Below are 25894 nucleotides of genomic sequence, written 5' to 3'. Positions count from 1 at the left end.
GAGCCGGGGATCAGCCCCAGGGTGGTGCAGGACTTCTCAGCTCCCCTCCTGCTCCCCTCCTGCTCCCCTCCAGCCCCCCTCCAGCCCCCCTCCAGCCCCCCTCCAGCTCCCCTCCTGCTCCCCTCCTGCCCCCCTCCAGCCCCCCTCCAGCCCCCCTCCAGCTCCCCTCCAGCTCCCCTCCAGCTCCCCTCCAGCTCCCCTCCAGCTCCCCTCCTGCTCCCCTCCAGCTCCCCTCCAGCCCCCCTCCAGCCCCCCTCCAGCCCCCCTCCAGCTCCCCTCCAGCTCCCCTCCAGCCCCCCTCCAGCCCCCCTCCAGCCCCCCTCCAGCCCCCCTCCTGCTCCCCTCCTGCTCCCCTCCAGCCCCCCTCCTGCTCCCCTCCTGCTCCCCTCCAGCTCCCCTCCAGCCCCCCCCCTCCTGCTCCCCTCCTGCTCCCCTCCTGCTCCCCTCCAGCCCCCCTCCAGCCCCCCTCCAGCCCCCCTCCAGCCCCCCTCCTGCTCCCCTCCTGCTCCCCTCCTGCTCCCCTCCTGCTCCCCTCCTGCTCCCCTCCAGCTCCCCTCCTGCTCCCCTCCTGCTCCCCTCCTGCTCCCCTCCAGCCCCCCTCCAGCCCCCCTCCAGCTCCCCTCCAGCCCCCCTCCAGCCCCCCTCCAGCTCCCCTCCTGCTCCCCTCCTGCTCCCCTCCTGCTCCCCTCCAGCCCCCCTCCAGCCCCCCTCCTGCTCCCCTCCTGCTCCCCTCCAGCTCCCCTCCAGCCCCCCTCCAGCCCCCCTCCAGCTCCCCTCCAGCCCCCCTCCAGCCCCCCTCCAGCTCCCCTCCAGCTCCCCTCCAGCTCCCCTCCTGCTCCCCTCCAGCTCCCCTCCAGCCCCCCTCCAGCCCCCCTCCTGCTCCCCTCCAGCCCACGTCTGTCCCCTCGACGTAACGAAACGCACCGACTGTCGTCCTTGCACATCCCATCAACCATAGGGCCCCTTCAGTTGTATTTTGGCTTTTTTCTGCTCTACGACTTCTGCTTTTGCCTCGCTCGTCACGCCGTGGTCGCACGGCACCACTGGCCGTGTCTCGGTGCAGTCTCCACCCCAGTGCGCAGCCTGGTCATGGCTTGCATCAGCGGCGAGGGATGTCTGCAGCGCCACATCCTGAACCCTCTTCCTTCTTAGATCTTCCCTCCACCGCGCCTCTGTCCACCGAGACATTATAGATGGGGGGTGGTGGAAGATTGCAGCCTTTCACGCGTGAGAAATCCGCACCTCCGATTAGCACGGTGCGAGAGAAGTTCAACATACACTACAATATACACTACACACTGCACTATATACTACACCACTATACGGAATTGAAAACTCCGATGAGCGCGGTTCAACATACTACCACTTAGACTCTAAGTCTTAGAGTCTAAGTGGTAGTATGTTGAATCGTCTAAGTCGTAGACCAGGGGTCCTCAAACTACGGCCCGCGGGCCACATGCGGCCCGCCGAGGACATTTATCCGGCCCATGGTCACTAATTGGGCTGCGCTTGTGAGCACTAATTGGGCTGCGCTGGTGAGCACTAATTGGGCTGCGCTGGTGAGCACTCATTGGGCTGCGGTGGCGAGCACTGATTTGGCTGCGCTGGTGAGCACTGATTGAGCTGCGGCGGTGGGCACTGATTGAGCTGCGGCGGTGGGCACTCATTGGGCTGCGCTGGTGAATGGTTCAATGGGCCAATTGACTGGACTTGCCCCCCAGGCCTAAGGCTGCCAGCTCTCCCCTGGCTGCGCTTGACTGGCTCTCCCTCCCTCAGTTCCCTCACTTGCCCCTCGGCTCCACTCCCAGTGATATTCCTGTGTGCTGGGGATGTAGATCCCCAGCTCACGCACCGCTGAGTAAATGATAGAGGGGTAATAACAGAGTGATCTCTGATCTCTGGAGGGGCTGCCTGCTGTTTTCCCGTGCTGGTCAGTGACAGACAGCCGAGGAGTAGGAAACCCAATTTAAATGACAGTAAGTGCATTTATATTCTGATTGCTATTCAGTTGTATGAGGTTATATGTTGTATGTTGTGTAAGCCCCGGTTCATACTGTTGCGATCTCTGAGCAGTGCGAGTTCAGCCATATGCTTGTATGGCTGAACTTGCATTAGATTCGGAAGAAAAAAGGCACATGTGCCTTCTTTTTTCCTGCAGTGGAATCGGATCGCATGGGTCTTCTCCCCCATGCGATCAGATTCCTATGCGAGTTCGCAGATCGCACTGCGATCTGTGAACAAAACTGCAGGTGTAATTAACTTTTTAATGGCACGCGCACCAGTGTGAGCCTGGGGTAAAAGCAGGAGTTCCCCCAATCAGACAGCATTGATGGGCAGTGCAGTCTGTATGTCTCTGTGTGGGCAAAGTTATTGCTGGTATATTGTTTTTGTAGCGCTGTATATATATATATTGGTATTTTACTAATAGCAATTTTGACTCCCTAGGAAACAATGATGTCAAGAAAGAGAAAAATTGACTCGGAGTGTAGGATATTCAAAGAACAGTGGACTTATGATTACTTTTTCATGCAGTACAAGGAAAGAGCTGTGTGTCTGATATGCCAGAATATAGTGTCTGTGTTCAAAGAATACAATTTACGTCGACACTATGAAACTCAACATAAAGATAAATATGATTGTTTGGTCGGAGAAGTGAGAAAAGATAAAATATTTAAACTGAAAAATACATTAACAACTCAGCAAAATAATTTTGTGAAGCAGAAGCAGCTAAATATTTCATCACTGCGAGCAAGTTTTCAAGTTGCCAAGCTAATAGCGTGCACTGGCAAACCATTCGTGGAGGGAGAATTTGTTAAAGAATGCCTTCTTTCTGTTGCCAAAGAGATGTGTCCAGAGAAGGCCGATTTATTTAGTACAGTGAGTCTTTCAGGACCTACAATTACACGGAGGATTGAAGAAATGGGAGACAATTTGCATCAGCATTTGCAAAACTCCACAAAAAAACTTTCCTATTTTTCCTTGGCACTCGACGAAAGCAATGATGTTCGTGATTCTGCACAACTTCTAATTTTTATTCGTGGGACGAATGACTATTTCGAAGTCACAGAAGAGCTTGCTGCACTGCAAAGCATCAAAGGAACAACTACAGGAGAGGATATCTATGAAAAGGTTTGCCAAACTGTGAATGGTTTGGAGCTGAACTGGGCTAAACTAGCCAGTGTGACAACTGATGGTGCTCCTAGCATGGTGGGGTCTAAGAAAGGAGTAATTGCTCGCATTAACCAAGAGATGGACAAACATAACCATTCTCATCCAATAGCCATACACTGCCTCATCCACCAACAAGCGCTGTGTAGTAAATCACTGAAGTGGGACTCTGTTATGAAAATTGTGGTACCTTGTGTTAACTTCATTAGAGCTCATGCACTAAACCAGACAATTTCAGGAATTTCTGTCTGAGCTAAATGTTGACTATGAAGATGTTCTGTACCACACAGAAGTCCATTGGCTGAGTCGAGGGAGAGTTTTGAAACGTTTCTATGACTTACTTCCACAGATTACAGCTTTTCTGCTTTCAAAAAACAAAGAAGTACCAGAGCTCAATGATGCAGAATGGAAATGGCACCTTGCCTTTCTGACATGTAACAGAGCTACTCAACAGTTTCAATGTGTAACTTCAAGGAAAGGGGAAGCTCATCTGTGATATGCAATCACATGTCAAAGCAATTGAAGTAAAATTAGGCCTCCTCATCAAACAAGTGAAGGAGGAAAACTTCTGCCATCTCCCCTCAACTCAAAATCTGTTAGCGGAAAAACCATTGGTTGCATTCCCAAACAAAACATGTGTGGATTCACTGGAAAAATTGCAAAAGGAGTTCCAATTTAGATTTAAAGAGCTTCATCTCCATGAACAGGACATACAGCTTTTCCGTAACCCATTTTCTATTGACATTGAAAATGTGGATACAATTTACCAAATGGAACTGGCTGAACTGCAGAATTGTGACTCTCTGAAAGACGCATTCAAGTCAAGCAGCCTTCATAATTTCTATGCATCTCTCCCCTCTGAGACATATCCTCATCTCAGGAACCAGCACTTATGTCTGTGAACAGACTTTTTCCAGAATGAAACATTTGAAATCTCCAACCAGATCTAGACTAACGGATGCACACTTGCATCACTTGTTACGACTAGCAGTGACAAATACGGAACCGGACATTGACCATCTCATTAGCCAAAAGCAGGCCCATCGTTCCCATTGAAATACTGGCAAGTTTGTTGATTTAACTTTACTTGTTCTTCATTTAAAATATTGTATTTGTTCCCGTTTTGTTTCTTCACTTCAAAATAAGATATATGCAGTGTGCATAGGAATTTGTTCATAGTTTTTTTTAACTATAGTCCGGCCCTCCAACGGTCTGAGGGACAGTGAACTGGCCCCCTGTTTAAAAAGTTTGAGGACCCCTGTCTTAGACGGTTCAACATAGTACCACTTAGATGGCGCGCCCCCACCCCTCGTCCCTAACTCAGCGCGCGTCCCTAACTTTAGACGGAAATCCGCGCGTCTAAGCTCACCCCCATCCCCTCCCTGGCCACACACCACGCAAAGACAAAGGTCTCCCGCTTGGCCTTAACAGGCTGATGGGGCAAGTGCTGTTAGTGAGCACCTTTGAACGACGGCACGGTGCACGGAGGGGGTGGGTGGCCAGCACCACGCCCGGCCACTGATGTTTTCGCACCACACTGAGTACTCGTTTAAGGCTGAGTTAACCTAGGGGAGGCCCAAAACTGGTTCATATGATGGTCCTGTGTTGGTGGCCATGAGCAGGAATCGAATTCGAGTCGCCGGGTTCGTAGCACAACATGCTAACCGCTGCGCCACCACTCCCCACGCACCACACTCCACATGCCACACATTACACGCGCCACGCACTTCACGCACCCTCTGAGCTCCACACGCCCCCCCACCACCACCCCCACACCCTCTCGGTTCCCGTCCTGTACGCCCAGACGTCCCACTTCCTCTATTGGGGCGGTCATGGTGGTGTAAGAGGAGAGCTGCTTCTTTACAACCGGAGCTTCCCACACGCTCCCAGCTCACGAGCCCCCCCCCGCCCCCCGCCCCCCCAAGTAGCCCACGCACGGTGAGGCCGCGCGTGAAACAGTGGCGGCTGCTGACGACTTTGAAGTCCGAGGACGCACAGAGCCTTGCCGAGAAACGGGGCAATCTTCTTCGACCTTGTGGGGGTCACGCTCGCAACACCAGCGTGTTTGTCAGAGGCGCTTACCTGCGCGTGTGCGCGTCTGTGTGTGGACGTGTGGGGAGCGGTAGTGTCGTGGTTAGCGCGCTGCGCTATGAACTCTGCGACACGAGTTCGATTCCCGCTCACGGGAAGCATCAGTGACGATTATATGAACCGGTCCTGGGCCTCCTCTAGGTCGACTCAGCCTCAAACGAGTCCCTGGTGCGGTGTATAAACATCGCCACTAGGGAGACAAAGTCAGTCGGGCGTGGTGCTGGCCACCACCCACCCCCTCTGTCTGTTAAGGCTACACGGGGCGATTTTTGTCTTTGAAGGCGTTAGGGTGCATCTCACGAGGTGATGGCGCAGTTGGGAAAACAGACACACGGAGACGCACACAGACACTCGCAGAAGCCGACACTCGTAAAGGCGCTCACACGAACACCGCGACGTGAAGCGTGTGAGGCTCTCTGCTACCGACAGGTCACGGGGGACAGACCCTGGGCGTTGTGGGTTGGCGACTGACATACACCACGTGCGCTCCCCACCGTATCAAACACCCCCCCTCCACCTCCCGGTGTCTCTCACTCACACTGCCACTTCCCCCGCCTTGTGCGGAAACGAACGCGGTCTATGAATAGGAATCGTTCGGAGAAGTGTCGGTGTGACGTGGCCTCGCGCCCACTGCCCCATCCATACCAGTGGTCAAAACCGTGAGCCACCTCCCTCCCTACTGCCCCCCCCCGCCACTCCGCACTGATGGTGCACTAGCAGCAGCCGTGAGCTCCTCCGTGTGGAGCGCCGACTGCTTCTGATCTGTGGTTCTTGTTTTGTTCCGGTTTGCCTCTGGTTGGAAGAGAGAGATTTGGCGTGGGAAGGGCTGATGTTGCCTGGGGGGGGGGGGGGCACCGACATGGGGCTAATGGGGGCTCGAGTCAGAGTGACGGCGGTCGGGCGGTTGTGGTGACGCCGTCTCGACTCGCCCGGCGTGGGAGACAGCCGTGCGGTGCAGGTCAGTGTCGCGAGCACCAGCGTGTGTGTGTGTGCTCTCAGGCTGTGTGTGTGTGCTGTCAGGCTGTGTGTGTGTGTGTGTGCTGTCAGGCTGTGTGTGTGTGTGTGCTCTCAGGCTGTGTGTGTGTGTGCTCTCAGGCTGTGTGTTGTGCTGTCAGGCTGTGTGTGTGTGTGCTCTCAGGCTGTGTGTGTGTGCTGTCAGGCTGTGTGTGTGTGCTGTCAGGCTGTGTGTGTGTGCTGTCAGGCTGTGTGTGTGTGTGCTCTCAGGCTGTGTGTTGTGCTGTCAGGCTGTGTGTGTGTGTGCTGTCAGGCTGTGTGTGTGTGCTGTCAGGCTGTGTGTGTGTGTGTGCTGTCAGGCTGTGTGTGTGTGCTGTCAGGCTGCGTGTGTGTGTGCTCTCAGGCTGTGTGTGTGTGCTGTCAGGCTGTGTGTGTGTGTGTGTGCTGTCAGGCTGTGTGTGTGTGCTGTCAGGCTGTGTGTGTGTGTGTGCTGTCACGCTGTGTGTGTGTGCTGTCAGGTTGTGTGTGTGTGTGCTGTCAGGCTGTGTGTGTGTGCTGTCAGGCTGTGTGTGTGTGCTGTCAGGCTGTGTGTGTGAGTGTGTGCTGTCAGGCTGTGTGTGTGTGTTGTCAGGTTGTGTGTGTGTGTGCTGTCAGGCTGTGTGTGTGTGCTGTCAGGCTGTGTGTGTGAGTGTGTGCTGTCACGCTGTGTGTGTGTGTTGTCAGGTTGTGTGTGTGTGTGTGCTGTCAGGCTGTGTGTGTGTGCTGTCAGGCTGTGTGTGTGTGTGTGCTGTCAGGCTGTGTGTGTGTGCTGTCAGGCTGTGTGTGTGAGTGTGTGCTGTCAGGCTGTGTGTGTGTGTGTGCTGTCAGGCTGTGTGTGTGTGCTGTCAGGCTGTGTGTGTGTGTGTGCTGTCAGGCTGTGTGTGTGTGCTGTCAGGCTGTGTGTGTGAGTGTGTGCTGTCAGGCTGTGTGTGTGTGTGCTGTCAGGCTGTGTGTGTGTGTGCTGTCACGCTATGTGTGTGAGTGCTGTCTCGCTGTGCGTGTGCTGTCAACAGTCATCGTCATCATCATAATTCAGCAATCATCACGCACACCGCATCACTATTACCATCATCAGCATCATTATCCCTGCTGGGTCACTTAAAGTGATTATCACTTTGCGGGATATTTAAGAATAGGTTTCTACCCTTTATGTCACTAATACAGATAGATGTTAAGATGTTCAAACACCAAATAGACACCTATTGCAAGGCATCATGTCTGTATTAACCACACATACTTCTGGCAAAACATGAAAATGATCATGCTCTGATGATATATCTGCATTGTCTTTGAAACTGATAGAGCTACACCAGAGACAGCCTTCTTTATTGCCTGTTCTAACTCTTTGGTCGCTGCCATGGGAATGTGTAATTTCCACCAGTGGCCCCAGGGCCACACATGGTGTGCGTAGTTGAGGGCTTGTTGGGCCGCCTTGTGGATGCGGCTCTACCGTGTGCCGTGAGCGGCCTTCGCGGCGATGCCTCCAGCTCCGCTCCGTTTGGGTTTTTTCGCGATGGGAGGAGGAGAGCGGAGAAAACCGGAGGAAGCCCGTGGAGAGAGGAGACTACAAATACCACACGCACGAAGGCAGCGGCGTGGTCGAATTAGCACAGCGGTTGTCGCAGTATGTTGCAGCGGTGGTGGTGGCGTTGATGGTGGTGGTAGTCACAATGTTGGTGGTAGTAGCGATGATGGTGATGGTTGTAATGGTTGTGATGGTGATGATGGTGGTGGTGAAAATTGCGTGGGGTGTGGTAGCGTAGCTGTTAGCGCGCTGCGCTACGACCCCGACGACCCAAGTTCGAATCCCGCTCACGTTCCTGGACCTCCCCTAGGTCGACTCAAAATGAGTGCCTGGTGCGGTGTGTAAAAGCATCCCCTCTGGGGAGGAGAGGTGCCCGAGTCGGGGATCGAACCCAGGGGCTTCTTCCTACGAGGCGCTGCGCCTCCCTGTCGTGGTACAAGGCCGTGAGGGGTGGCAATGGCTTGGGGAGGGCATCATCCAGCAGTGGGTTGGAGCGTTGGCGATGGTGCAGATATTGGCAATCGGCGATCGCTTCAGGGGTGTTTCTCAACACTTCGACCGTTGGCGATGGGGAGGAGACACGGGCGGGGGGGAGACAAAGATAAAGATCCCCCGCGTAGCCTTTACAGACTGTCAAGTGCTGTTAGCGAGTAGCACCTATGAAGGCCGGCACGGCACACGAGGGGTTGGGTGGCCAGCACCACGCCCGGCCGCCTTTGTCTCCCCAGTGGCGAAGTTTACACATCGCACCAGGTACTGATGTTAACTCCCTCGCCTGCTATGCAGGAGATCGCGGGTTCGATCCCGATCCTGCTGTCTATTGTATATTTGGAATTTGTGTGTCTCTCTCTCGACCCGTAGTCACGTGGACTTTTCTCCGGATCCTCCGATTTGTTGTGTGGGGTGTGGTAGTGTAGTGGTTAGTGGAGTGGCAGGGTGGTAGTGGCACAGTGGTGACGCCATTCTCTCTCTTTTTTTTACGATCAGTGGAAACAAGAAGATGCTCGGTGTATTTGGCACTTTATTTCGTTCATCATTTCGTAAAATGTTTTTTTTTTAAACGGGGCTTTATGTAACCCTCGCTCGCTCGCTCTCTCGCTCTCTCTCTCTCTCGCTCTCTCACTCGCTCGCTCTCTCTCTGTCGTTCTGTCGCTCATTCTCTTGCTCACTCTCTCGTTCTGTACGTAGCCCCCCTCGCATTCTCTCTCTTTTTTTTACGATCAGTGGAAAAAAGAAGATGCTCGGTGTATTCGGCACTCTGTTTCGTTCATCATTTCGTAAAATGTGTTTTTTTTTTCTGTTCTGCAGTGAGTGAGTGGAGTTTGTATTCTCTTCCCTGTTCTGCAGTGAGTGAGTGGAGTTTGTATTCTCTCCCCTGTTCTACAGCGAGTGAGTGAAGTTTGTATTCTCTCTCCTGTTCTGCAGTGAGTGAGTGGAGTTTGTATTCTCTCTCCTGTTCTGCAGTGAGTGGAGTTTGTATTCTCTCTCCTGTTCTGCAGTGAGTGAGTGGAGTTTGTATTCTCTCCCCTGTTCTACAGTGAGTGAATGGAGTTTGTATTCTCTCCCCTGTTCTGCAGTGAGTGAGTGGAGTTTGTATTCTCTCCCCCTGTTCTGCAGTGAGTGAGTGGAGTTTGTATTCTCTCCCCCTGTTCTACAGTGAGTGAGTGGAGTTTGTATTCTCTCCCCCTGTTCTGCAGTGAGTGAGTGGAGTTTGTATTCTCCCCCCTGTTCTGCAGTGAGTGAGTGGAGTTTGTATTCTCTCCCCCTGTTCTACAGTGAGTGAGTGGAGTTTGTATTCTCTCCCCCTGTTCTACAGTGAGTGAGTGGAGTTTGTATTCTCTCCCCTGTTCTGCAGTGAGTGAGTGGAGTTTGTATTCTCTCCCCCTGTTCTGCAGTGAGTGAGTGGAGTTTGTATTCTCTCCCCTGTTCTACAGTGAGTGAGTGGAGTTTGTATTCTCTCCCCCTGTTCTACAGTGAGTGAGTGGAGTTTGTATTCTCTCTCCTGTTCTGCAGTGAGTGAGTGGAGTTTGTATTCTCTCTCCTGTTCTACAGTGAGTGAGTGGAGTTTGTATTCTCTCTCCTGTTCTACAGTGAGTGAGTGGAGTTTGTATTCTCTCTCCTGTTCTGCAGTGAGTGAGTGGAGTTTGTATTCTCTCTCCTGTTCTACAGTGAGTGAGTGGAGTTTGTATTCTCTCCCCTGTTCTGCAGTGAGTGAGTGGAGTTTGTATTCTCTCTCCTGTTCTGCAGTGAGTGGAGTTTGTATTCTCTCCCCTGTTCTACAGTGAGTGGAGTTTGTATTCTCTCCCCTGTTCTGCAGTGAGTGAGTGGAGTTTGTATTCTCTCTCCTGTTCTACAGTGAGTGGAGTTTGTATTCTCTCCCCTGTTCTGCAGTGAGTGAGTGGAGTTTGTATTCTATCTCCTTGTTCTGCAGTGAGTGAGTGGAGTTTGTATTCTCTCCCCTGTTCTGCAGGAATAACTGTTAATCGAATATAGGAATTAGATGTTAAAAGCGTGAATCTGTTCTAAAATAATCACAAATTGACCTTAACAATGTCCTGCTTTTGTTTTAAGGCTGATTACTTCCTACTCCTCTTTTCCTTTTGCCAATTCACTTTAGCAGCCATTGCAATAATTATAATTTTTTTAAAAAGTGGAAAATTAAGTCTGAGTCGCCTAGTCTGCACGAGAGGCTGTCTCCACGGCCACAACAGACAACGCGAGGCAGACGAAGCCAGTCGAGGTCTAGACGCTCATAAATGAGCGTCGCCACTTCGCTGAGCGCACGGCTCAGCCCCAGTTACGAGCGTTCGGATCGGTCGAATTGGTGCCCGTGTGCATAATGTAACACGGTGATGGTAGTCACATTTCTAACGTCAGTGGACACCATGGGGTCACCACGGGGGGCGAAACGTTCACCTAAAAACCGTTCACCGATGTCACTATTAACCGAGGGTCTACTGTACCGTACTGCGAACACTGAGCAGCACCCGTCAGGGAAACAAGAGTTGTGCCTGTTGCACCCAGCCCGTGCCAGGCTAGGTGCACTTTCAGATAACCTGAAGTGTCAAAGGCTCGCTGCTGGTACGGTCAGACCCAGGTACCATGGGCTGACTGACTGGGATGACGCCTGTGCTCTCTACTGTGCCAACTTGCTGCTTTTTAACCATCTGGTGTTGTGATGCCTTGTGACGGTCCATCGCCGTGACGCCCCGCGTCGTCGTCGTGACGCCCTGCGTCGTCGCCGTGACGCCCCGCGTCGTCGCCGTGACGCCCCGCGTCGTCGCCGTGACGCCCCGCGTCGTCGCCGTGACGCCCCGCGTCGTCGTCGTGACGCCCCGCGTCGTCGTCGTGACGCCCCGCGTCGTCGCCGTGACGCCCGGTCATCGTGACGCCCCGCGTCGTCGTCGTGACGCCCCGCGTCGTCGTCGTCGTGACGCCCCCCCTCGTCGTCGTCGTGACGCCCTGCGTCGTCGTGACGCCCCGCGTCGTCGCCGTGACGCCCCGCGTCGTCGCCGTGACGCCCCGCGTCGTCGCCGTGATGCCCCGCGTCGTCGCCGTGACGCCCCGCGTCGTCATTGTGACGCCCCGCGTCGTCGTCGCCGTGACGCGTCGTCGTCGTCGTCGTGACGCCCCCCTCGTCGTCGTCGTGACGCCCCCCTCGTCGTCGTCGTGACGCCCCCCCCTCGTCGTCGTGACGCCCCCCCTCGTCGTCGTCGTGACGCCCTGCGTCGTCGTGACGCCCCGCGTCGTCGTCATCGTGACGCCCCGCGTCGTCGTCGTCGTGACGCCCCCCCTCGTCGTCGTCGTGACGCCCCGCGTCGTCGTGACGCCCCGCGTCGTCGTCGTCGTGACGCCCCGCATCGTCGTGACGCCCCGCGTGTTGTTTCAGCTACGGGCGCCCCAACGACCTCCCGGGCTTGGCTAACGATGGCCGCCTCACGCGACGCTGTAGCTGACTCGGAGCAGCTCACGGGGCAGCAGGAGCCCGGATTCCTGCGGGACGGTGGAAAAGGTGGAGCAGGAGATGGTGGAGGAGGAGATGGTGGAGGAGGAAGTGATGGAGGAGGTGATGGAGGTGGAGGTGATGGAGGTGATGGAGGTGGAGGTGGTGGCCTCTATCGGATGACGGTGACCACGGTGGAGACGGTGAGGGTTTTCATACGGCTCACGCTCACCCCAGCTCACCCTCGCACTGATCTCGCACTGATCTGCCCGCTGATCCCCCCCTGCTGATCCCCCCCCCCCCCGCTAATCCCCCCCCCCCCGATCTCCGTTATCCCAAAGGAGCTGCTTACCACGCGGGTGTTGGTGAGAGGGGGAGGGGTCGGAGCGGATTTCCACCAGAGCGGAACGACCCGCTCCTTTGACTCCGCGTTCCCCACAGAATCACCGCTCCACCCCGGGCTCCATGCCTACTCCGGTGAGACGACTCGTACGCTTGCTAACCACTCGCTCGCTCGCCACGAGTCACTCGCTCACCACTCATACGCTCACCACCACTTGCTCATCACTCGCTCGCTCGCCACCCACTCGCTTCCCACTCACTCACCCGTTCATTTGCTCGCTACTGTATGAATAGTTGACGTTGTTGTTGTTGACGTCGTTGTTGATGAAAACGTTGTTTTTGACGTCGTCGTTGTTGTTGACGACATTGTTGTTGACGTTGTTGTTGATGCTTTCGTTGTTGTTGCTGTTGTGTTCCAGGCGCCCGCGAGGCGCTGCGCGCGTGGCTCCATGGCACGCGCCTCGCCGTGGAGCAGCATGACGGTTTCCATGGCGACGTCGCCGACACGCAGCGCCACATCGACGCGCTGCAGGTGCTGCCCCCCTCCTCTCACCCACGACCTCCGACCTCCTAGACGACCCTTGACCTGCCACGACTTCCCCCAGCCGTCCCCTGCTCCCCTGACGTCTCGCAAATGACCCCTGACCTCTGTGTATTCGCTCACATGATGTCCCCGTATCTTCGTCTCCCCATGTGTGTCTCTCTCCCCGTGTCCCCGCGTCTCCGCCGTCCTCCGCAGGCCGTGCTGGACAATCTCCCGGAGGGGCGCTCTCTGCTCGAGCACTCGGCCGTTGAGCTGGAGACGCTGGCGCTGGCCCGTGGGGGTGGGGGGGGCGCCCCCCCCCACGGCCCCCCTACCCCCGGTGCCCCGCCCCCCGTGCCGCCGGCTGCCCTGGAGGAGGCGGAGCGGACGCTGGAGGGCGACCGGCAGGCCCTGGGCCTGGTGAGCGCGCGTGCCCACGCGGCCTGCCTCGCCCTCGCCCAGCGCCTGCAGCGGTTGCACAGGTGGTTCCCTCGACGCGCCGCTCCACACTCCACTCGCTCCCAGCGCCAGAAACACACAAACAACACGCGGACAGCATGCGTACACCACGCGAACGGCACACGAACTACACACGGACACCACGGGAACAGCACGTCAACAGCACACACTCCTGGCACCAGAAACACACGTTCATTGTTTCATCAGCGGTGGTTCACCAGTAAGCCCGACTGCCGCTGACGAGACATTTGAGTCCCACTCACGGCCTTCTCTTGGCTTTCCCCCGAGCTCGACTCGGCCTTAATTGAGTACCCGGTGTGGTTCGTGCAACGTGTCGGCACCGGGGAGACAAAAGCCACCGGGCGTGGCGTCGGCCATGCCGCCCCCTCGTAAGTGCGCCGTGCCAGCCTTAACGACCGCTCGCCCGCCGGCACTTACGGCCCGACGGCGCCTCGTGGACTACACGGGGTCGACCCTTTGCCTGTGCAGGAGCGGCGAGCGGCTGCTGGAGTTTGAGCGCTGGCTCCGGGGCGTGGAGACGGCGCTGGGCCATGGAGCGGCCTCGGGGAGGCCCGGCGAGGAGAAGGAGGCCATCGCCTCCGCCATGGAGGCCCTGCTCGAAGACATCAACCAACACAGGTCTCCCGCACACACACAGACGCACAGACAACGATCCCCCGTATCGCCTTAACAGACTGTTGGGGCAAATGCTGTCGGCGAGGAGCACCTATGAAGGCCGGCACGGCACACCAGGGGGTGGGTGGCCAGCACCACGTCCATCTGCCTTTGTCTCCCCAGTGGCGATGTTTAGTATACACCGCAACCTGGCACTCATTTGCGGCTGAGTCGACCTAGGGAAGGCCCGGAACTGGTTCAGATAATCGTCACTGATGTTGGCTGTGAGCTGGAATGAAATTCAGTCACCGGGTTCAAAGAGCAACGCTCTAAGCATTACGCTGCCGCTCCCCATATACACATACACACAGACGTAGACAAAACAAACATGGACAAAGATCCCCCGTTTAGCCTCTACAGACCGTCGGGGGCAACTGCTGTTAGCGAGCACCCATTAAGCCCTGCGCGGCGCACGAGGGGTTGGGTGACCGACATCACGACCGGCAGACTTTGTCTCCCCTGTGCCAACCTGTCACCACCACCTTCATCACCATCACCACCATCATCATCATAACCATCATCATCGCCACCATCATCGACCACCACCATCATCACCATCATCACCACCACCGTCACCACCACAACCATCATCACCACCACCGTTACCACCATCATCACCACCATCATCACCACCATCATCACCACCATCATCACCACCATCATCACCACCACCACCATCATCATCACCACCATCATCATCACCACCGTCACCACCACCACTACCATCACGACTATCATCACCACCACCGTTACCACCACCGTTACCACCATCGTCACCACCATCATCACCACCACCACCATCATCACCACCATCATCACCACCACCGTCTCCACCACCGCCGTCACGATTGCGGTGTCACCGTTGCCCAGGCCGCAAATGGACGAGGTGACCGGCGCGGGCGACGACACCCCCGTGGGGGAGGCGGTGGGGGGCGGGGGGGCGGCAGCGGCGCCCCTCGCCCCCGACGCGTGTCTGCGCGGGCGCTACGACGCGGCACTGGCGGCGGCCGCGCTGCGCGCCAGGGAGGGCCGCGTGCGGGCACAGCTGGACGCGGCGTGGCGCTCTGCGCGCGCCGACCTCTCGCGCTTCTGCGAGGACGTGCGGGCACAGCTGGGCGCCGTCGACTGCGTCGTGGGCCAGCGCCACGAGCTGCACGCACGCACGCAGCTTAGCAAGGTGGGCGCCCGCTCGCCCCCGCTCGCTCACGCCCGCTCGCCCCCGCTCGCCCTTGCTCGCTCACCCCCGCTGGCCCTCGCTCGCTCGCCCCCGCTCACCTCCGCTCACTCACGCCTGCTCGCCCCCGCTCGCCCTCGCTCACTTGCCCCCGCTCACCTCCACTCACTCAGGCCCGCTCGCCCCTGCTCGCCCCTGCTCGCCCCTGCTCGCCCTCGCTCGCTTGCCCCCGCTCACCTCCGCTCACTCACGCCTGCTCGCCCCCACTCGCTTAGGCCCGCTCGCTCGCGCCCGCTAACTCGCACTCCTGTGTAGCCGATTCCCGACTCGGGTGCCTCTTTCCGTGAAGTTTGTATTGTCTCTCCCGGTCCTGCGTGGGGTTATCTGGGTTAATCTCATAGCTAAACCCACATCCACAGTGGAACTGGTATTCGCCAAACCGCATCCCCAATGCTGAAACATTCCCTGCAGATCACTCAATTGGGATCAAAGACAAAGATCCCCCGTATAGCCTGAACAGCACCAATGAGGCCCGGCACGGCACACGGGGGGAGGGTGGCCAGCAACCACCCCCGGCCGCCTTTGTCTCAGGTGCTCGAGGCCGTGTCCATCTAGGGTAGGTGGCCCAGGTGTGTTTGAGATAATCCATTGCAGGTGTTGGCCGTGAGTGGGAATCAAACTCGGGTAACGGGGGTTCGTAGCGCAGCGCGCTAACCACCACCGCACCCTCGCGCACACGCACGCCAACTCGTAGGATCGCTCGCGCGCCCGACTCGCGCGAGCGGTACGTGAGCGTCGGAGATCACGGGCAGGCCGGAGCCCCCTGCACTCACCCAGGCGGTCTCTGCCCTTCTCCCTCTCGCCCCGCGAGCCAGCGCCTGCTGGGGTGCCGCGGCGAGGGCGAGCGCCTGCTGGCGTCGCTGCTGGGCGCCGGGCGGCTGGTGCTGCGCGCGGCGCTCTGCCCCGTGGAGCGTCGCGCCGTCCAAGCGGCTCTGCACGACGAGCAGTCCGCCTGGGACGAGCTGCACACGAGCTGCGTGCACGCACACGGGTACCCCCCCTCCACTCCCTCCCCTCCCCCACCCCTCCTGGCCACAGTCCCTCTGACTGGATGGAATCTATCACGTGGCTTCTTTCACAGTAATTCAGTCACTTTATGTTGGTCTCTGCATCCCCAGCAGCTGGAGTGACTGTCTCTGTGTCTCTGTCCCCCGTGTCTCCCAGTCAGCTGGAGTGACTGTCTCTGTGTCTCTGTCCCCCGTGTCTCCCAGTCAGCTGGAGTGACAGTCTCTGTGTCTCTGTCCCCCCGTGTCTCCCAGTCAGCTGGAGTGACTGTCTCTGTGTCTCTGTCCCCCGTGTCTCCCAGTCAGCTGGAGTGACTGTCTCTGTGTCTCTGTCCCCCGTGTCTCCCAGTCAGCTGGAGTGACTGTCTCTGTGTCTCTGTCCCCCGTGTCTCCCAGTCAGCTGGAGTGACTGTCTCTGTGTCTCTGTCCACCATGTCTCCCAGTCAGCTGGAGTGACTGTCTCTGTGTCTCTGTCCCCCGTGTCTCCCAGTCAGCTGGAGTGACTGTCTCTGTGTCTCTGTCCCCCGTGTCTCCCAGTCAGCTGGAGTGACTGTCTCTGTGTCTCTGTCCCCCGTGTCTCCCAGTCAGCTGGAGTGACTGTCTCTGTGTCTCTGTCCCCCCGTGTCTCCCAGTCAGCTGGAGTGACTGTCTCTGTGTCTCTGTCCCCCGTGTCTCCCAGTCAGCTGGAGTGACTCTCTCTGTGTCTCTGTCCCCCGTGTCTCCCAGTCAGCTGGAGTGACTGTCTCTGTGTGTCTGTCCCCCGTGTCTCCCAGTCAGCTGGAGTGACTGTCTCTGTGTCTCCGTCCCCCGTGTCTCCCAGTCAGCTGGAGTGACTGTCTCTGTGTCTCTGTCCCCCGTGTCTCCCAGTCAGCTGGAGTGACTGTCTCTGTGTCTCTGTCCCCCGTGTCTCCCAGTCAGCTGGAGTGACTGTCTCTGTGTCTCTGTCCCCCGTGTCTCCCAGTCAGCTGGAGTGACTGTCTCTGTGTCTCTGTCCCCCGTGTCTCCCAGTCAGCTGGAGTGACTGTCTCTGTGTCTCTGTCCCCCGTGTCTCCCAGCCGTCTGGAGTGGCTGTACCTGCAGTGGCGGAGCTACTCGGAGCGACGCACGGCGCTGCTGCGTGCGCTGGCGGCGCACGTGAGCGCAGTCGACGCCCTGCTGCTCCCCCAGCCCAGCCTGGCCGACAAGGAGGCAGCGCTGGACAGGTGGCGCCACCCACACCCACACACACCCACACACTTCACTAAATCACCACACGCTCGCTCACTTACACACCCACACACTTCACTCAATCACCACACACCCACACACACCCACACACCCCCACACACTGCACTCTATCACCACACGCTCGCTCACTTACACACCCACACACTTCACTCAATCACCACACACTCACTCACTTACACACCCCCACACACTGCACTCAATCACCACACGCTCGCTCACTTACACACCCACACTCTGCACTCAACCACCACACGCTCGCTCACTTACACACCCACACACTTCACTCAATCACCACACGCTCACTCACTTACACACTTCACTCAATCACCACACACTCACTCACTTACACACCCACACACTGCACTCAATCACCACACACTCGCTCACTTACACACCCACACACTTCACTCAACCACCACACGCTCACTCACTTACACACCCACACACTGCACTCAATCACCACACACTCACTCACTTACACACCCACACACTTCACTCAATCACCACATGCTCACTCACTTACACACCCACACACTTCACTCAATCACCACACACTCACTCACTTACACACACTGCACTCAATCACCACACACTCACTCACTTACACACCCACACACTGCACTCAATCACCACACACTCACTCACTTACACACCCACACACTGCACTCAATCACCACACTCTCGCTCACTTACACACCCACACACTTCACTCAATCACCACACACTCGCTCACTTACACACCCACACACTGCACTCAATCACCACACTCTCGCTCACTTACACACCCACACACTTCACTCAATCACCACACGCTCACTCACTTACACACCCACACACTGCACTCAATCACCACACTCTCGCTCACTTACACACCCACACACTGCACTCAATCACCACACACTCACTCACTTACACACCCACACACTGCACTCAATCACCACACACTCACTCACTTACACACCCACACACTTCACTCAATCACCACACTCTCGCTCACTTACACACCCACACACTTCACTCAATCACCACACACTCACTCACTTACACACCCACAGACTTCACTCAACCACCACACACTCACTCACTTACACACCCACACACTGCACTCAACCACCACACACTCGCTCACTTACACACCCACACACTGCACTCAATCACCACACACTCACTCACTTACACACCCACACACTTCACTCAATCACCACACACTCACTCACTTACACACCCACACACTTCACTCAATCACCACACACTCACTCACTTACACACCCACACACTTCACTCAATCACCACACACTCGCTCACCCACACACCCACACACTTCACTCAATCACCACACACTCACTCACTTACACACCCACACACTTCACTCAACCACCACACACTCACTCACTTACACACCCACACACTTCACTCAATCACCACACACTCACTCACTTACACACCCACACACTTCACTCAATCACCACACACTCACTCACTTACACACTTACACACTGCACTCAATCACCACACACTCACTCACTTACACACCCACACACTGCACTCAACCACCACACACTCGCTCACTTACACACCCACACACTGCACTCAATCACCACACACTCACTCACTTACACACCCACACACTTCACTCAATCACCACACACTCACTCACTTACACACCCACACACTTCACTCAATCACCACACACTCGCTCACCCACACACCCACACACTTCACTCAATCACCACACACTCACTCACTTACACACCCACACACTTCACTCAACCACCACACACTCACTCACTTACACACCCACACACTTCACTCAATCACCACACACTCACTCACTTACACACCCACACACTGCTCTCAATCACACTCACTCACTCACTTACACACCCACACACTTCACTCAATCACCACACACTCACTCACTTACACACCCACACACTTCACTCAATCACCACACACTCACTCACTTACACACCCACACACTGCTCTCAATCACACTCACTCACTCACTTACACACCCACACACTTCACTCAACCACCACACACTCACTCACTTACACACCCACACACTTCACTCAATCACCACACACTCACTCACACACCCACACACTGCACTCAATCACCACACACTCACTCACTTACACACCCACACACTGCACTCAATCACCACACACTCACTCACTTACACACCCACACACTCACTCACTTACACACCCACACACTGCACTCAATCACCACCCACTCACTCACTTACACACCCACACACTGCACTCAACCACCACACACTCACTCACTTAAACACCCACACACTTCACTCAACCACCACACACTCACTCACTTACACACCCACACACTTAATTCAACCACCACACACTCGCTCACTTACACACCCACAGACTTCACTCAATCACCACACACTCACTCACTTACACACCCACACACTTCACTCAATCACCACACACTCACTCACTTACACACCCACACACTTAATTCAACCACCACACACTCGCTCACTTACACACCCACACACTTCACTCAATCACCACACACTCACTCACTTACACACCCACACACTTCATTCAACCACCACACACTCACTCACTTACACACCCACACACTGCACTCAATCACCACGCACTCGCTCACTTACACACCCACACACTTCACTCAATCACCACACACTCGCTCACTTACACACCCACACACTTCACTCAATCACCACACACTCACTCACTTACACACCCACACAATTCACTCAATCACCACACACTCGCTCACTTACACACCCACACACTTCACTCAATCACCACACACTCGCTCACTTACACACCCACACACTGCACTCAATCACCACACACTCACTCACACACTTACACACCCACACACTGCACTCAATCACCACACACTCACTCACTTACACACCCACACACTGCACTCAATCACCACACACTCACTCACTTACACACCCACACACTTCACTCAACCACCACACACTCGCTCACTTACACACCCACACACTTCACTCAATCACCACACACTCACTCACTTACACACCCACACACTGCACTCAATCACCACACACTCACTCACTTACACACCCACACACTGCACTCAATCACCACACACTCACTCACTTACACACCCACACACTGCACTCAATCACCACACTCTCGCTCACTTACACACCCACACACTTCACTCAATCACCACACACTCACTCACTTACACACCCACACACTTCACTCAATCACCACACACTCACTCACTTACACACCCACACACTGCACTCAATCACCACACACTCGCTCACTTACACACCCACACACTTTACTCAACCACCACACGCTCGGTTACTTACACACCCACACACTTCACTCAATCACCACACGCTCACTCACTTACACACCCTCAACCACTTACTCAACCGCTCATCCACCTACATTTACTCAACCAAAGACAAAGATCCCCCGTATAGCCTGACAGACTGTTGGGGCAAGTCCTGTTGTCTGTGAAGGCCGGCACGGCACACGAGGGGGTGGGTGGCCAACACCGCGCCTGACCACCTTTGTCTCCCGAGTGGTGATGTTTCCACACCGCACCAGGTCCTCATTTGAGGCTGAGTCGACCTAGCAGAGGCCCAGGACCTGTTCAAATAATCGTTTTTGATGGTGGTTTTGGCTGTGAGCGGGAATCGAACACAGGGTAGCTGGGTTCGTAGCGCAGCGCGCTAACCACTGCACCACCTCTCCCCACAACTCGCTCAACCATCCACCCACTTACACAGCCGCTCAGCCACTTACACATTCCGCTGTGTCTATCGATTGGTGTCGTGACGTTGACTGTGCTGTTTGTGGGGAGAAGTGCTACAAACCTGGCGACCCGAGTTCTATTCCTGCCCTTGACCAATAAGCAGTTGAACCGGTCTTGGGCCTCCCCTAAGCCGACTGGTGCAATGTGTAAACATCGCCACTGGGGAGACAAAGGCGGTGGGGCATGGTACTGGCCACCCGCCCCCTCGTGTGCCAAGCCGCCCTCCATAGGTGCTCCTCTCTTGTCCTGATGGTCTGTTAAGTTGTATCATGTAGGCTTCAGCCAATTAGTAAAGGTGAGTAAAGGTAAATTGTAAATGTTGTGGGTTTACTCTAGTAACTAATGGGTACATTTTGTTTACTTGACAAACCTTACTAATTGGTTGTGTCGGATGGTGACGGCTTTAACGACATATTTATATTAACGTGATCTTCCCAACAAAAACCTCTTATGGATAATAAAGGTTTGTCACGTAACCAAAACGTTCCAATTAGTGACTCCCTTCAGCACACACCGGTTGAGCGTAGGAGAGTTAAACCCCACAACATGTACAAAATTCGAGTACTGTGACGTTTCGTTGGTGATTGCGACCACCAGGTCCTGTTAAGGCAACACGGAGGTGGGCCTTTGTGATTGTGTTTGTGTGCGTGTGGGGGCGTGGGGGTGCAGGTGCCGCGAGGTGGACGGGGCGCTGCGAGCGCTGGGCCCCGCGCTCGACGAGCTGCAGGAGGCGGCACGCGCGCTGCTCGACCGCACCGAGGACGCGGAGCTGCACGGAGACGCGGAGCGCGACGCGCTCAGGGCGCCGCACCGCGACGCGGCGCAACGTGTGCAGGTGGGGGGGGCAGCCACCACGCCCCTCGGCGTGCCGTGGTGGAGGCTGAGTGCAGTGCGTGTGTGTGACTCGGTATGCTAAGTTTGTGTGGGAGGCCCCGGGGAGACAGGCATCTGTGACGTATCCTGGCCAAACCCCATTTGGCAGAGCCACGAGACTGAATCCTTACCCTCAGGGTTCCTCAAGAAATGGCAAAAAGCCACTGCGGGTGGCCACGTGGAATGTTAAAATGCTCACTGCAGAGGAGAAACTGTCACTCCTCTGTCGGGAGCTGGACTGATACCGCCTGGATCTCTGCGGTATTCAGAAGGTCCGGTGGACTGGCTCTGACTCCAACCACAATGAGGGGTGGACAGTCCTCTACTCAGAGCAGAAGACTGACAAACAACAGGGAGTGGCTCTTCTGAACAAAAGAATGAAAGGGTCCTAGAAGCATGGCGGTGAGGTGTGGGAAGCTGTAAGCCCCAGGTTATTGTGGGCTCACCTTCCCATCAACCAGAGGCGAGGAGTGGTGGTTACTTTTGCCCACACCGAAGATGAACATCAGTGGAGGGATTCGGGCAAGGCCAATGAGTCAGATATCTTCTATGACCTCATGTCACAGATGCTAAAGTGGCCCCATCGGGCTAAAGTCAACCTGTCATAATGCTGGCACCTGGGCTGGAGTGATTGGAAGGCATGGGCCAGATCAGCTCAATAACACCAGTAGGAGGCTGCTAGACTTCTGTGGAGCCCATGGGCTTGCAATTACCAACAGTGATGGTACAGCGGATGTGGACCCATATCCTTGACACCAGGACCTACTGTGGAGCTGATCTATCGACTGACCATCGGCTTGTCATCTGTAAGATGGGTCTGCCATTCTTCCACTCCGGTGGTGGTGTACACCCAGGACCCCATTCAAACCCACAGTGGCCTGGTCTCAACTAGTCGATGAAAGTTGCAAGCGAGAATTTCATCATCACTTGCACCTGAGGTTGGCATCGTACCCGCATCCTCCTGATGCCAACGGGAAATGGGTGAGGTGTAGGACTGGCTCATGTAGCTGCAATGGCTGCTTTGGGTGCACGGCCTAAGCCTCCCCAGTTACCCTGGCTGACAGATTAGGTTTTTCCGGCTGGCTGAGAAAAAGCGACAGGCCCACTCTCACTGTCTTCAGCACCCTACGTTGGAGAATGAGGTTTACCGCAGCCTTCGCTCGGAGGTTCGGAGAGCCGTGCGGCGCTGCAAGTATGGGTGGTGGTCGTGGGTTGCTAAAGATATGGAGTCTGCCTCAGCAGCCCGCGATCATAAATCACTATTTCACTCCATCAAAAAAGTAACTTGCAGCGCCACATGTATCACCATCATTAGGGGAAAAAACGGTGATCCAATCTCTGACCCCCAGGAACAGGTTTGCAGATTTGCTGAGCATTTCTGTGAGGTCCTGGGGAGGGGAAATCCCTCAGCCAGGAAAACATCATGGCACAAAGTGGGGATAACCCTGCTGAGGCTGCGGTGCCTCAAATATTGGAAGAGGTCACCCCCTGTGAGTGGCTGGCTGAGGTGCCATCTATTGAGGAAGTACTGAAGGCGATCCGGAGTCTGAGACCAGGAAAGGCACCGGGCAGAGATGATCTCCCAAGCGGAATGCTGAGGGAGGGTGGCGTTTGTGCACAGACTGCCCTATATGACATCATAACAACAGTCTGGACCACTGGATGGGTTCCGCAGGATTGGAAGGATGCCCTGGTGGTCCCCCTCTTTAAGAAGGGGGACCGCACAGACTGTAACAACTATAGGGGCATCTCACTCCTCAGTGTGCCGGGAAAGGTCCTGGCAAGGATTATTTAACATCGCCTTGCTTGGCACGCTGAGGAGAGGCTTGCGGAGCCCCAATGCGGTTTCAGGAAAGGGCGGTCCTGCACAGATGCCATATTTTCTGTCCGTCTGCTACAGCAGAGGTGTAGGGAATTCCAACAAGACCTACATCTCTGCTTTATTGACCTGGTCAAGGCCTATGATACCATCAGTAGGCCTGGGCTCTGGGTTGGTCTTCGTGCTTTCGGAGTCCCTGACCCTCTGCTCACGATCATTAAGGACCTTCATGATGGTGAGCGGGCCCGGGTAAAACTACGTGGCCGGGAGTCAGAGCCTTTCCCTGTACACCTTGGGGTGCGACAGGGATGTCCTCTGGCTCCCACATTATTTTACATCTATTTTGACCACGTAGTTTGTGAAGCCTTCAATAGCTGTACTGGGGGAATTTCCATTTGGTACAGATATAATGGGAGGCTGATTGACGCCCGGGTGCGATCAAGGGATGGCTCCCTATTGGTCAACCACGTTATGTATGCCGATGATTTGGTAATAGCTGCTCATTCAGAAGAGGAGTTGGAGACGCTGCTGCTGAGACTGGAGCGTGCCACTAAGAGGTGGGGCTCACAAATCCTTGAAAGATCTGGGCAAAGTCCCATTGGTGAGCTCCTCCGGCAGGCAAGGCTGCGTTGGCTGGGTCATGTAGCCCGCATGCCCAGCCACCGCATGCCTAAACAGCTTTTGTTCGGCCGGATCGAGGGGGCTAAACGGGCGCGGCACGGGCTAGAGAAGAGATGGAGTAATGTGGTACAGGAGGACGTGGAGCTGAGTGGACTTGCCGATGACTGGTACCAGCGGTGTCAAGATCGGCCTCTGTGGAGGAGGTTCGTGAAGGACGCTACTGGGCAGTTGGAGGCAGTCGCCCTCCAACAACAACGGAGGGCGGAGGAGCGACGCTCACAACAACGAGCGGAGCGCCGGGTGGCTAAAGCACAGCCAGTTGGTACAGTAGGGGGCACAGGTGGTGCATCAGCCAGTCATCTTGGTCATCTCAGTCAGTCGACCCGTGGCACCTGGGTCTGCCCCGTGACCTCCTGTCAGCGGGCGTTCGACACTTCACGTGGCCTCAAGATGCACATGGCCTGGCACAAGCATCGTGGTGACGTCACCGCCACTTAGTGGCGAATGGCGGTTGTTGTTGTTGTGGTGGAGGCTGAGTGCGGTGTGTGCGTGACTCAGTGTGTTGTGGAGCAGGCTGAGTGCGGTGTGTGTGTGACTCAGTGTGTTGTGGAGCAGGCTGAGTGCGGTGTGTGTGTGTGTGTGACTCAGTGTGTTGTGGAGCAGGCTGAGTGCGGTGTGTGTGTGTGACTCAGTGTACTGTGGAGCAGGCTGAGTGCGGTGTGTGTGTGACTTAGTTTGTTTTGGTGGAAGCTGAGTGCGGTGTGTGTGTGTGTGACTCAGTGTGTTGTGGAGCAGGCTGAGTGCAGTGTGTGTGTGACTCAGTGTGTCGTGGAGCAGGCTGAGTGCAGTGTGTGTGTGTGACTCAGTGTGCTGTGGAGCAGGCTGAGTGCGGTGTGTGCGTGACTCAGTGTGTCGTGGAGCAGGCTGAGTGCAGTGTGTGTGTGTGACTCAGTGTGCTGTGGAGCAGGCTGAGTGCGGTGTGTGTGTGTGACTCAGTGTGTTGTGGAGCAGGCTGAGTGTGGTGTGTGTGTGTGACTCGGCGTGTTGTGGAGCAGGCTGAGTGCGGTGTGTGTGTGTGTGTGACTCAGTGTGTTGTGGAGCAGGCTGAGTGCGGTGTGTGTGTGTGTGTGACTCAGTGTGTTGTGGAGCAGGCTGAGTGCGGTGTGTGTGTGTGTGTGACTCAGTGTGTTGTGGAGCAGGCTGAGTGCGGTGTGTGTGTGTGTGTGACTCAGTGTGTTGTGGAGCAGGCTGAGTGCGGTGTGTGTGTGTGACTCAGTGTGTTGTGGAGCAGGCTGAGTGCGGTGTGTGTGTGTGACTCAGTGTGTTGTGGAGCAGGCTGAGTGCGGTGTGTGTGTGTGACTCGGCGTGTTGTGGAGCAGGCTGAGTGCGGTGTGTGTGTGTGTGTGACTCAGTGTGTTGTGGAGCAGGCTGAGTGCGGTGTGTGTGTGTGTGTGACTCAGTGTGTTGTGGAGCAGGCTGAGTGTGGTGTGTGTGTGTGACTCGGCGTGTTGTGGAGCAGGCTGAGTGCGGTGTGTGTGTGTGACTCAGTGTGTTGTGGAGCAGGCTGAGTGTGGTGTGTGTGTGTGACTC

General features: G+C 55.9%; 1 protein-coding gene across 6 annotated transcripts in view; it reads left to right on the top strand.

Moving 5' to 3' along the window:
* Positions 1-25894, top strand: part of LOC133356383 (uncharacterized) — a 47473-nt gene that overhangs the window by 6370 nt on the left and 15209 nt on the right. For 2 of the 6 annotated variants that reach the window (XM_061573866.1, XM_061573864.1), the window contains exons 1-10: positions 8421-8530; positions 11667-11923; positions 12062-12197; positions 12482-12594; positions 12802-13067; positions 13534-13683; positions 14590-14896; positions 15769-15944; positions 17013-17159; positions 21661-21826. In XM_061573866.1, coding sequence (XP_061429850.1) covers positions 8437-8530; positions 11667-11923; positions 12062-12197; positions 12482-12594; positions 12802-13067; positions 13534-13683; positions 14590-14896; positions 15769-15944; positions 17013-17159; positions 21661-21826 — 1812 coding nt within the window. In that variant the 5' untranslated portion in view covers positions 8421-8436. Of the gene's footprint in view, positions 1-5884; positions 6218-8420; positions 8531-11666; positions 11924-12061; positions 12198-12481; positions 12595-12801; positions 13068-13533; positions 13684-14589; positions 14897-15768; positions 15945-17012; positions 17160-21660; positions 21827-25894 lie in introns of those variants that run through there. The other 4 variants (XM_061573863.1, XM_061573862.1, XM_061573867.1 and 1 more) reach the window with 3 other exon arrangements.

This window comes from Lethenteron reissneri, chromosome 53 (assembly GCF_015708825.2).
Source record: "Lethenteron reissneri isolate LAM-NWPU_2019-01 chromosome 53, ASM1570882v1, whole genome shotgun sequence".
NCBI lineage: Eukaryota > Metazoa > Chordata > Hyperoartia > Petromyzontiformes > Petromyzontidae > Lethenteron > Lethenteron reissneri.
The sequence above is the reverse complement of the archived record's forward strand: the minus strand, read 5'-3'. Positions and strand labels throughout refer to the sequence as shown.